The 13366-nt window shown below is 35.1% G+C and overlaps 1 protein-coding gene across 4 annotated transcripts in view; it reads right to left on the bottom strand.

Annotated features, from left to right (window-relative positions):
* Positions 1 to 13366, bottom strand: part of Diaph3 (diaphanous related formin 3) — a 486098-nt gene that overhangs the window by 245179 nt on the left and 227553 nt on the right. For all 4 annotated transcript variants that reach the window (XM_028878991.2, XM_028878999.2, XM_037208361.1 and 1 more), the window contains 2 exons: positions 6802 to 6897; positions 769 to 863 (listed from right to left, as the gene is read on the bottom strand). In XM_028878991.2, coding sequence (XP_028734824.1) covers positions 769 to 863; positions 6802 to 6897 — 191 coding nt within the window. The remainder of the gene's footprint in view (positions 1 to 768; positions 864 to 6801; positions 6898 to 13366) is intronic.

Raw genomic sequence — 13366 nt, 5'->3', positions numbered from 1 at the left:
CATTATATATCATAAATGGTAACTATATATATTTTACATTTAAGTATGTATTATAATTATTATTTTAGGACTTGAAAGGGTATTCTTGTCAGCACATAAAATGGTAAATGGAAGAATCTCTCATCACATAACATGTTTTGATTGTCCAACTTCACTTTCAGTCTTAACCGAATGTTTACATATTAGACCCCTTATGTGCAGCTTAATAATTTTGGTTCAACATTGTCACTCACTACAAAATGCTATGGTCAAGATACATTTTTCAGGAAACTTCTAGCCTTTGGAATGAATGTGAGGACCTTACAAGCAAAGCCTAGGTACTGTGGAAGCACACAATGCCAGGAAAAATTGCATAGAAAGCTAACATGAAACAAGGATCCTTTACTCACTTTTACTAAATAATGGTTCAACTCCATAAGCCAAAAGAAAACACATTCAATAAGGCTATAAAAACAAATTTAAATTAACATGCCACTAGTCTTAACTGTAACAAAAACAAAAGCATGTATGTAAAGTTCAACAATTTGCCTTCAGAAAGTCATTGAAAATAATTGAAATGTAATCATTTTGATAGCATTATATTTAGCTGCAGTTAAGAGAAGAGGCAGAATTTTATCTCCTGGCAATGCAGAAGTTATGCTCAAACTAATTATGCAGCAATGATTTTCCAGTTGAATGATTTGGGTAAAGAATTTTGCTTCACTTACAGATTACTATTTAATGAGAAGCTTACAATGAAATATTGGAATTTAAGCAACGTCTGTTTACCTGAATCATAGACTCTGACAACTGTGTTTCATCCACTTCCAATATCATCGTCTTGATTTCCTCATAAGGCACCCGGAAGGAGCTCAGGAAGATTGCTGAGAAGGGAGGAAAGGGTCATAATGTAGAAAGTAATAAAGAGATCCTAGATGTAGTTCTATCTACATAAAATCAGAGTACATACACATTTACTAGAACTACTGGGGAGCAAAATTCATTGGTGCATTATATGTTCTCCCCCGGGTTCGAGCTGGTACATAAGAATCCATCTTGGTTTACTGTGCAGGTGTCACAGCTGACTTTGAAATCCGTAATAATTTATCAACCATCAGAATAGTACCAACTTTCAAGTGATTTCAAACAACTTAAATATGTTTGATATGCCATAAAAACCATCATGTTGTAATGAAAATGATAAAATCCCAGTATATGCATTCAGTATTTGACTATGCACATGGTATTACCTTGTATAATATTTTCCAGCACTAACTAGTTCAAAGACAGCCATTAACAAAACAGTTAAGCAATGCATTCCCATTTTATAAGTACTAGCAGCACAGTACAATTCAAAAATACTGTAGAAAATATGCTAGAGAAATAGAATTGCATTTAACTAAGTCTTAAATTTTAAAAACTATTTTAGAAAATAAAGTTTCACAATGAATTAACTGTATGGATAAGGGATGACAATATATTGCTGAGAATTCCCAATGTTACTTAGGTTTTTCTTTATATTTATTAATATACATATATATAGTTATATAATCTAATAAATTTTCAAGAAGAGATTTTAATATATATGCTATTATTTGCTATGCATTAGATATAATGCTTTTGCCAGTGCACCCCCCCCCTTACTCTACTGCCATTGTTGTCACGTTAAAAACTGATGTCAGTTCTCAGAATGTCATGGTGGCTCCTGTCTTTACACTTAGCACTGAAAAGGCAGTGAAAGGATGTGGCAAATTTGAGGCCAGCTTGAGCTAATTGGTGAAATGTCTCAAAAACCAGTCATTTCTTGAACATTCTCATGATTTGAATCTAGTAAAACTTGTTAAGTTTTTGCTTACTAAACTTGCCGTTGGACTGAAAACAATTGCATATAAACACACTAGGATTCATAGAACTCTAAAACCATGAACTGTTTCTGTTTTGAATACCATTTTCAACATTAAGAACAAGGATGTCTTCTGTGTTCTCACTATCAGCTTTACTTCCATATTTTTGACCCCAAGAAGTCACAAGATAGAGGCCTACTATCAATATTCTAAAAGCTGGACAAAAGGAGTAGGTGATCCAAAAGATACAGTTACTTAGGAATTAAAAGGAATAGCTTACAGCAGTGTTATCTAGAAAGCAAAAAATATAAAAACCATATGAACACAAAGACCAATAAATGAACAATTGAGAGGATGAGAATAAAATGCAATCATAATAAAATGCACTAAACTAATTGTAGGAGATGAACTAAAAATGAGTATTAATGACACAAAGAAATAAAGCAACACAGTAAATAAGCTCATCTCTGGATGGAGAAGCACCTCCTGAGGACAGAGGCATGGAGAGTGGAAAAAGCAAGCATGCTCTTAAGCAAGCATGAACTTAAGACAGAAGGCAAGAAAGATGGGGACAGGGAGATATGCTTTATTAGTCAGTTTTATTTTCCCCTTAACTACAAAAAAACATATCTGAAAAGGAAATGCTGCAAGTTTTTCAGATCACCAAGACTAGGTACCATTCAAGTTCTAAGACCGTTATGTTGAATTGGGGAAGAGTAAGTTGGCATGGACTCCTAACATCAAATATGTGATGCAAGGTTTACCAAATGCAGCTTTCATCACAACTATCAACAAGGAATCTAGATTGGCAAGTGCCATGGTAAATGACTCACAGGACTTCATTTATGAAACTCTCTAGTAGCTATATTTAGAGTGAAGAGTGTCCCAATGTTACCCAAGACAGCATGAATCAAGTACAACAGTCAGTGAATGAAATCCTACACTGTCATAGCTGAATGCATTAACGTGGTTTGAGTCTATTTATGTAAAATTCAGCACTAATTGATACCACACTTAAGTGTTTAAGAGCAGGCACAGAGAACAGTCATAACAATAAAAAGGAAAGTTAGTGCTTCATCAAAAACTCTGGATAAGGAGGTTATTTCACATAAAGAGGCAGAGCAAAATGGAGATGGTTATAAATAAGCCTCTAAAGGATTGTTGTTTTCTTTAGTCATGGGTGTTCATTGTTAAATTATATCCCATATTTTATAAGCCTCTCCTAAGTATAATTAATACACAATATAGCAAGATAGCTAATATAACCTTAATGAATAATATAAACGGAAAACACATTAAGCAAGGGAGACACTACAACATACAGGGCTGGTCTTATCCATGGAGGCCTTGGAGGTCTTGTGCTTTGTCCTGTCCTCCTGAGAGGCAATGTCTAAACCCAACGGTCATTTTTGGTAGTTGAAGGGAATTTTTGTTACTTGAAGGTCCTGGGCTATACTAGAGAGTTGGGGTTAACAGTATGATTTATAATGTAGGTTTTGAGCAATAGAACCAGCTCTATTTCTGAAGGAAGTGGAAACTAAGACCAGTAAAGTACGGATGAACTATAATAAAGTTCTAGTAAAATCTAAGAATACCTAGGGTGCTTCTTTTCTGAGCAATACTCTGAGCACTGTGTCGACAACTCCCCAGCTAAGGGAGTGGGAAATTTTAAGCCTGGGTTCCCCTGTGTTCAATCCAGTCACCTTTTCCAGGCCTCATTTATATCAACTATTTTACTGACATAAAGCATATCCCAAGCTATAATACCTTCAGTGAATTCTAGATGTCCTTTTTTTTTTTTTTTTTTGTTTTGTTTTGTTTTGTTTTGTTTTTCGAGACAGGGTTTCTTTGTGTAGTTTTTGGTGCCTATTCTGGATCTTGCTCTGTAGACCAGGCTGGCCTCAAACTCAGAGAGATCCACCCCGCTCTGCCTCCCTACTGCTGGGATTAAAAGCATGCGCCACCACTGCCTGCCTAGATGTCCTTTTAATAGATTCAGAAAGAAAGAAAGAACAAACAAACACAGTTCTGCTGTAATGACCCTAACTAAGGTTAATGACCCAGGAGAACTGAAGAGAACCCAATGCCTAAACTCAACTTAAAAGACGACTTTACAAAAGTTCATTTTTTAAATGATTAGAGGTTACTGAGTGTCACATGAGGAAGATTCAGTTGAGGGATCCAACAGGTGCTGGAAAATTAACGCCACCATTTTGGCACACCTGTCTTTCTCCGCGTGATGGGCAGACGCGAGGCAGCATGGGCTCGGTAAGGGCAGCACTCGGCTTTTGTAAGCAGCTCTGCGCATGCTCACTGAAACTATCTACAAATACGTCAGCCTTTGCCGTAATTTGTAGATTTCAGGGATTTTTTCTATAAAGCTCTCATTCTCACTTTAAAAGAATCTTGCAGAATACACAAATATTATAAAATTCTTGAGACTTCTCTGGATTCTGGAATTCTATCTGAGTAGTTGGGCCCTAAGTCATTGCCAAAACTTTCATTAACTCAACACAATAGAAACAAGTCACCTATGAATAAGTTAGGTAACAAAAATGAGTGGCTTTTAGATGTTGCCTCAAAGGTGGACAGCATGTTTCAGTGATGGGATAGATACATCACTTGTCTCTTTGATAACATTGAGAAGGGAATATCTCCCCGTCAGTGTCAGCATTCCATGACCAAGTACAGTTTCACTCCAAGCTGTTTCATTCTAAACCAGCTGTTACTGCAGAGACCAGATTCATCTTAGCATTCAATACCTCAAGACTGTGCTTTATAAACAGAAAACAACTGACTCCAACTATCCTTTTAGTGGCAATTAGAAGTTGTTAAAATATCATAGTGTTTAAATCAGAATACTTGGCTATAATCTGAAAGGGTGACAATAATCCTCTAATGGATTACACCCAAATATGTTGTGAAGTGGTTTTCTAAAACATGTTTGTCAATTAAAAAACTTAGAATAAACACCCTCTATCTAGAGCAATCAACAAGAACAGGATCCGTCTCTATGGCAATAATGTGATTTTGTAACCTCCCAACAGGAATGCACATATATTTTACAAGCATTATACACACACACACATACACACACACACACACAGACACACACACACACACACACACACACATACACACACACACACACACACACACACACACACACACACACACACAAAATATCTATTGTCAGACTAAACCACCTAAATTCAAGGTTTTGAGCTGAAAATCCACCAGATTCCCTATCTATAATGTCAATGCTGAAATGCTGATAGTTATCTGGTGGGCTGTAATAAAGTGAAATAACAAACATGGAACTTGCACAGAAAGACTATCAGGAACGATTATTATGGTGGTTTACTACTTCTGAGTACACGACATTTTACTACATGCTCTGTAATTTACAACAAAGAAACAGTTCTGTCCAGAACGTCAATTATCCAACCTTAAGAAGAATACTTAGACTAAATTATCATAGCTGATCCATCCAGGAAGTACTGCATTCAAAGAGTTCCTTTTGGAACCATAAAAAGGTCATTTTAAGTCAAGATTAACAATTTTAATGCCAGATACAGATGGTTTTCAAAACATGATTAGTTTTTTAGATTACACAGTAAAACTTTGACAACATCCAATTAGCATGCAGTGCTTCAATGTGAGAAAATGTTATTGCAGTTAGAAAATTCTCATATACACATATCATATGAAACCCAAAATTTCATATGTATGGACAAAAATATCATTTCCAGTGAGGGGAAAAAAAAACATGTCACAGTAGAGAGGCTGGGCAGTATAATCTAATCATCTTATTACAAGGATAAACAACTCTGAAAGGGACCAAACCAACAATTAAATGTTTCCACCCAGAGGTGATATCATCTCCATTTATATATTCACTGGCTCATACATATCACAAGATGATAGCAATATTAAATAGGCAAAAATATGCAATTAATTGATGCCAAGAAAAAGCAGACTGAATATTGGCGAGTAGCATTAATGCCACCATACTAGCCCATAAGGATCTAATCTTAGCCTCTATCGGAGAAAGGCTTACCCTTTGCTATAGTGAGTGTAGAGAATCAATTCAGAAACACTAATAGAAGGACTATAAAGTCTACCTTTTGCACATATTGTTCTCATATAACTCTCCTTAATCAATGGCATGGAACATTATCCTTTGGCTGGAGAACTGTTTGGTTCCAATATTTGCTAAAAGTTCACTTGAGGCATGTAACAATTTCAAAGCAGACTAAAAGCCATGTGAACACTACTCATCCCTCTAGATTCTTCATATTATATCCCTCTTGCATCACCAGAAAGTAATATACAAAGGTTAAATTATCTCAGTTCCAAGTAGAACTCTCTTTGATGCATTTAAGATGCAGTAAGAAATGAATTAGGGACAAAATTATTGCCTTCTTTCATAATAATTCAGCCAGGAAGACAATTGAACACTACGTATTTAGCTCCCATAACAGTAATTAAATCTAAAATATTACCATCAGTGCTTTTGAGGAAAAGGCTTTGAGCTGCTCAGGTAGGATAATGAAATTCATTTTACTCCTCATCTTTATTTCCATTAATATTCTAACTACTGTCCTGCATGATCAAGTGTCACAAATAATAGATATTTGGAGGAGTAAAGGAATAGATAGATTATGGATTCTTTTATCCAAGTGTGATGTCATCACCTGAGTTCCCTGTCTTTAATGTTTGAAAAAAGAATTTTAAAGAGGAGTTCCTGCTGCACTTGTGGTAGGCAGAATCTCACCATAAATTCTTTTCTTATTTTCTAGTACATATTAATCTTCTCAAGAATTTAATCTCATAATTTGCATGAAGAAGAGTTATATTTGAATTTAGTATTGAAGCAAAGAAACTATAATAATGGAAAACAAGACACAAAATGAGCAGATTTCAAGAAACAATCCAGAGACTCGATATGTTAATGATATTCATATGTGATACTTACAAAGGTTCTGAGCAATTTTAGGATCTAGAAATTTAAGTTCCTTAATTCTTTTCTTAATAACTTTCTTCTCTTCAAAATCATTTGTATTCCTTTTTGCTGTAAGACAAAAGAGATTTATACTAGAATCAGTATAAACTTCAAGGGCAAAACGGCAGGAAATGAACTTTTTTCATCAAAAAAGTTAACATGTATGTATACTAAACCACACAGTAATAAAAATACATTATCATCATTTACTACCCTGGACTTACACTGCTCCAGGGAGACACCAGTGGCACCTAGGCTTGTAAAATTACTAAGACTGAAGGCCAAAATGGAAAGCACTGGTAAAATAGTTATATGACAGCATGAGTTATGAGAGTGTATATAGTAAGATCATTTGAGTGAAATGAGAACGGTTACAGCAGTTGATAAACTTAATTTAGAAAGGGTTAACAAGTGATCTCAAGAACACTAAACAAAAAAATACTAAATAATAGTTTCTTTGTTTGATATAACATGTATTTAAAACTACAAATCTGTTTCAGTAATTATTCAGTTAATACAGTATTCTTCATAAACACCATGTGTTTTTATTGTAAATTTTATTCGCCCTAAGGGAATACAAATTATACTCCTACATACTGCATAAACACAGGGCTGGTTTTTATTGTATGCTTATTTTCATTCTTTTATTGTAATAAAGAATACAAAACACCAGCTGAAAAATGTTAGGCTAGGTGATGTAGGGGCGATGCTAGACCAAGCAGACTTGTAGGCGGAAGTTTCTCTCCAGCCTGGTCCCTTAACCATTCAGTCCCAAATAAACACAGAGGCTTATATTAATTATAAAACTGTTTGGCCTATTGCTCAGGCTTATAGCTAACTACCTCTTAAGCTTAAATTAAGCCATAATTCTTCTCTATGTTTAGCCACGTGGCTTGTTATCTTTTCTCAGTCTAACATTCTTATCTTAATTCCTGGGCATCTGGCTGGCAATTCTGTCTCTGCCTTTGCTCTTCCCAGCCTTCTCCTAGTTTGATCACCCACTCTACACTTGCTGCCTGGCTACTGGCCAATCAGCATTTTATTAAAGCAATAGGAATGAGAAATCTTTACATTGTACAAGAGCATTATCCCACAAAACTTGAGACAAGCTCTGTACTTTCCCATTATACAGAGACTGGACAACAAATGATACAGCTACCTCTCCCAGTACTTGATATTAACCCCAAATTTTTCTTTTCAGGATCCCCTAAAGATGCCTTCTTCCCCAGCTAGCAGGAAGTAATTTTAAGAACACGGTGCCCACATTCCCAAAAGTGGGGTGGATGGTTTTTGGTCCTTCAGGGAGTTATGGATATTTGTCCCTGTTTTGGTGGCTGATACAAGTTGTTATTAGTAGTAGCCAGGAAACAGCTAAACAAAGGAGACTAGATTCAGAGATCTTATTTGAAGAAAAAAAGAAAATATAGATATGATAAAAGGTATATTATTGAATCTACGCTGAAAAAAAAGAGATACACAAATGATAGGTTATTGAATCTACTTTGAAAAGAAAGAAGGGAGAATATGAATATCATAAGATTAAAAAAAGTAGATTATTGAATCTACTTTTAAAAAAACTACTACTATTTTAAAACATTGTACATTGGATTGGATTTTTATATAATGTATACAAATTGTGTATATTGATACAAAGTTGAGATTATTTTTGTTGGGACATAGTGTACATATATTTCTACTTTTGTTCAAGATATTATACCTATGCAGTTCATTTAACAATGTAATTCAAATTGCTAGTCTTTGAAAGTTATTACACACTATTGAGGATAATAAAGAAATGCAAGTTTGTAGTTAGTCACTGCAATCAAACTTGTAGTCATGTTAGGTATGTTTTCAAGGTCAAATAGATATATTTTAGATAGATCATTTTTAAACACTTCAGAGATTTACAGAATATGGTAGGTAAGATGTTTTAATAATATAGATTTTTTTTTTTTTAAATCACAATGAGACATGTCTGCTCCTGGCAGCACCAATCTACTTCAGAGAAGATGATGGGCACTGAAGAAACTCCATATGGAGTTTACTTTCTTTATGGCAAAAGTTAGACACTGGGCAAGAAAATGCACTTGCCTCAATTGCTGACAGTATGCTGTCCAAAATGGACAAGCAGGATACAAAAGAAAGGACTGCTGAACTTTACTAGGACAGGGTATGACAACCTTCAGAAAATTCTGCTTCACAGATAAGTCTGTCAGATATGCTAGGCCTGTAGGCTGAATATGGATGCTTCAAAGTTGCAGACAAACCTTGGGTGACTATCCAGGCAGCCAGCTGTTTCTGTCATTTCTCATATTTTTTGGAAGTCACTTGTTTGAACTTCCTGCTTACTCAGTAAATATTATTTCCTTATCAGGTCTCTGAGGGAGTTCAAGACTAGATATAGTCATAGTTATAGCTTTCCTTGTAAATACAGAAAAGAAACTCACTAAAGAGGTATTAAAGTGTATAAGTTTGAAAGACATCAAAAGATAGTTTTCAGTTGGTAATACAAGTTAGGATAGAAAGTATATTAGGTACAATATTTTGGACTCATCAAAATAGGATAAAGAATGGAGTATTTTCTCTGAATCTGTAAAATATTAATGGATTGGACATTGTTAATGTAACTCTTGGCTGTATATTGTATATACTTATTGTATATGGTTTTTCTTATATTAGTTATAACCTTCTTTTATTATTTTAGACCAAAAAAAGGAAAATGTGGTGATATTTGTACTCTAAGAAATAAAGCTTGCCTGAAGTTCAGAGGACAGAGCCAGCCACAGAGTTAAACACAGAGATAAGGCAGTGGTGGCACACATCTTTAATAATAGCACTCAGGTGGCAGAGATCTGTATAGAGCATCAGTGTCTCTAGTGGGTCTTACCTCCCAAGAAGCAATTACCTAACACAATCACTCCAAAACACCTCTCTGGCTGCTACTTCTCTTCTCGTTAGGACTACCATCTTTTTCCACCTTGAATACAACTGTTCCCTAACTAGTCTCCCTTGTTGCCTAACTGCAAATAGTCTACACCCTCTTTGCCACACTGCAGAGAAAGGAGTGTATTTAAAATCCCTAAAAAGCCCTTGCATGCATTACAACTATGCCAACCCTACACCCAGCTTCCCCAACACCATTTCTCTATCTTTTAGTTTTTTTATTCCAGAACATTTCTCTTTTTCTATTTTTCCACTACAGAGTAAGACTGCTTGAATAAGCAAAGGATTCAGAGTCAAAACATGGAGCACTTGCATATCCATGATCATCTTGGCACTGTTCACAATAAGCACATTATTGAATCAGCCTAAGTGTACCTCAAAGAATGAATGAATAAGGAAAACCTAATCCATACACAAAAGAATACTGTTCAGTCATAAAAAAAAAAAAAACCAAATCCATGCATTCACAGGAAAACTGATATAACTAGAGTTTGATAAAGTGATCCAGACTCTAGAGGCAAATAGTATGTGTGAAACACAGGATGTGAAACATAAAAGAAATCTTAACAGAGGGGAAAGTAGGAAGACAAGTATTAGGGAAGAGGGAAGGGTAGGAGAGGCTAAAAAAAGATAATGGAGGATAGAAATGATCAAATCATATATTATGCATGGTTGAAAATACTACAATGAAACACTTTATTTTGTATAATAAACACGATGAAAGGGACCATCATCTACCACTGCAATGTTAGTACCAAGAACTAAGGCTGGGCATTCAGTGCTCAGTAAGTATCTTTTGTGTAGATAAACTCCTGTGTATAAATAGGAATTCACTAAGTCTAAGAGGAGAAAGTTACTGCTACTTTACTTGCTGGCAAATGAGGAATAGGTTTGAACTAGGCCAACTTTGAACATATTCTCCACCTGGTCAAAACAACAGGGAATGGACATGAAGACATAAAGAATTATCTAGAATGGAGATAACAGTATCATTCCCAAGAGTTATTCCACGGTCACTTTTCCTAGATTGTAAATTACCACAAAAATCTCCTTCCCAGTACATAATACCTTTGGTTATTTCATACTGCTTGAAGTGTGATAGATGAAATCTATTAACAATGGCTTAGTTGGCTTAGTCCCCTTTGCTTAATCTTATCAAATAACAATCATCTACCTTTTTTTGGGTAGGTTCTATATTTTATTTTTATAATTTCTAAGAGTAGAACAGCCACTAATTTTTAAGGTTGAGTTCTCATTAGTATTTCTCAAATGCTGAAACATTTCCTAGTGCATTCTGAAGAAAAAGCCACTGACTCGGTAACCTACGTTTTAAATAACCTCCAGTGAAAACTCCATCAGGAATGACTCTGAAGCACATTTAACTTCTCCTATCACCCCACATGAGTGACCCTCATTACCAAAGTGAGGGAAGAAATGCTTCAGTAACTAATCTTAAGAACTCATCAATGACTTTGACTCCAGTAGCCTTTTTACTGTAGTAGACTAAATACCACAAATAAATAAATAAATAAATAAATAAATAAATAAATAAATAAATAAAATAAAGTTTACTACCAACCTTGCAACTTCAGTTTACACTCAAAGACTAAACAAGTGTTAACCAATTCTCTCTGGTTTACAAGAAAGTGATGGTAGACTCTTGCTTAGATTAATGGTATCAGTATACTCATAATGCAACCAATGTATGGTTTCCTTCACTTTACCTACTATACAGCCAAAGGATGGGAAATACACGAGGAGTGAGAAGGATCCGTTTTCCACAGAAAACAGTGGAAGCAAAACACCTAAGTTTAAACAGTTCAAGTTAATATGGTACAAACAGTGACTCCACTTAGCTAAAGGGACAACACGGGGGGAGGGGGGGAGACCCCAAACATCCAGGATCTTCACAAGTGAAAAGTTTTCTTTTTCTTTAAAATCAGCCTGACAGCTGGCTACTTCTCATTGGTGGGAAAGCAGAGAAATGACTTATGTAAGTGTCACAGACAAAGCAACAGTCAGTTGGTGTATTTCATTCCCCAGAGCAGAAAAGAGGAAGGGAACAATTTTAATGGGAGAGGTTCTTAGTCGGTGGCACTCTGGTCAGAAGGGGATTAAGGAACTTCCTAAGCCCTGCTAGTATTTGTGAAGACTGCTAAAAGAGCCAAACGGCCCCCTTCACATTTCTGCCATGGTACCATTTACCAAAATATCTGTAAAAGAGGCAGACAGAGGTTGGTGACATTCTCTTGACTCTAAAGAATTCTGAGCTAAATAAGCTTCCTTTCTCTATAAATCACATAGCTTCCATTATTTTGATATAGACATGGAAAACACTAATACAACAAAAATAAAAAGGATTCATTACAGAAAAATATAACTAAAGGAGAGTGAACATTTATTTTGAATAAAATTTTTACACAAAATTCCATTCCTAATTCCATGCTGATCATGGAACACCAACAAGCCACACCCCCAAATCAAAGGAGAGCTTGAAATGGTGGCACACAATTCTGCACCTCAGCCCTGAACCTACCAATAAGGACACTGTCCTCTAAGAGTCGACAGAAGAGTGACACAAAGTGATCATTGCTTTTATTTAAGCCTCCTGGCACAGACAGAAGGGACAGCAATGTAGCCCTCACCAGTAAAGCAAACACCCCCCTCAATACACCTGGGTGGAGCTCAGCATCTTCAGCCAATACAAACACACCTTCGCCTCAAGACAAGATTTTTTCCTGGATAACAGGAAACTGAGTCAGAGGGTCAGATTATTAAAACTGTCTATGCTTGTGAGCTAGCCATTTTGCCATTAGAAGTCTGTGTTTAATCTTACTTCCTAGACATGTAAAGTAACACTCCATTTTCCATGAGAAGATTAATCCTGTTCAAAAGCTCCCCGATCACTAACACTGCATACGCTCCATTTTATATAGGCTTTATGTTAGAATTAAGTCAAAGATGACGAAACTTTCTCTGTCGCCAAAAGCCATGAACTGAAAAAGTCTTTTCTAATTACATCTTCACTTTATTCCTATCCTATGTTCAAAGTTGCAGGAATAGCAGCAAAATTATATGAAGAATCTCCTTTCAAAATCTTTTCTTTCGCACTAAATTTTCCATTAAAAATTATAGTTCCATGGTACATGATTATACATCTTATTCTGGCCCATTTTCCATTATGTTCTAATCAGACTGATTTAAAATGTGACCTTTGAGGAATTAGATTCCATATAAATTTTATCATAAATTCCTTACAAATTTTATGATACATTATTTCACTATTTAAAAAAATAGAATATGCATATCAAAATATGTTAGCACAACATATGACAGTTTTCTCTTTCCACAATGGAATATTTTATCAAAGTATGTGCTAACTGTATTATATAATATATTTTTATTGATTCAGATTAAATGTACATCACCCTAATGTGTTTTAAAACATGAAACATTGAAATGTATCTAGTGCTCATTTAACACAAATGTTATAAAGTTTTATATGCTAATGATTACAATAAATTGCCATTTTTAACTACATAACTTCTGAACACAATGAGCTGAATTCAAAACTGTGGAAAATACAGATCTGTAC

The sequence above is a fragment of the Peromyscus leucopus genome, chromosome 9, assembly GCF_004664715.2.
Source record: "Peromyscus leucopus breed LL Stock chromosome 9, UCI_PerLeu_2.1, whole genome shotgun sequence".
Lineage (NCBI taxonomy): Eukaryota > Metazoa > Chordata > Mammalia > Rodentia > Cricetidae > Peromyscus > Peromyscus leucopus.
Note: the sequence above shows the minus strand (reverse complement) of the source record. Positions and strands in the feature narration are given on the sequence as shown.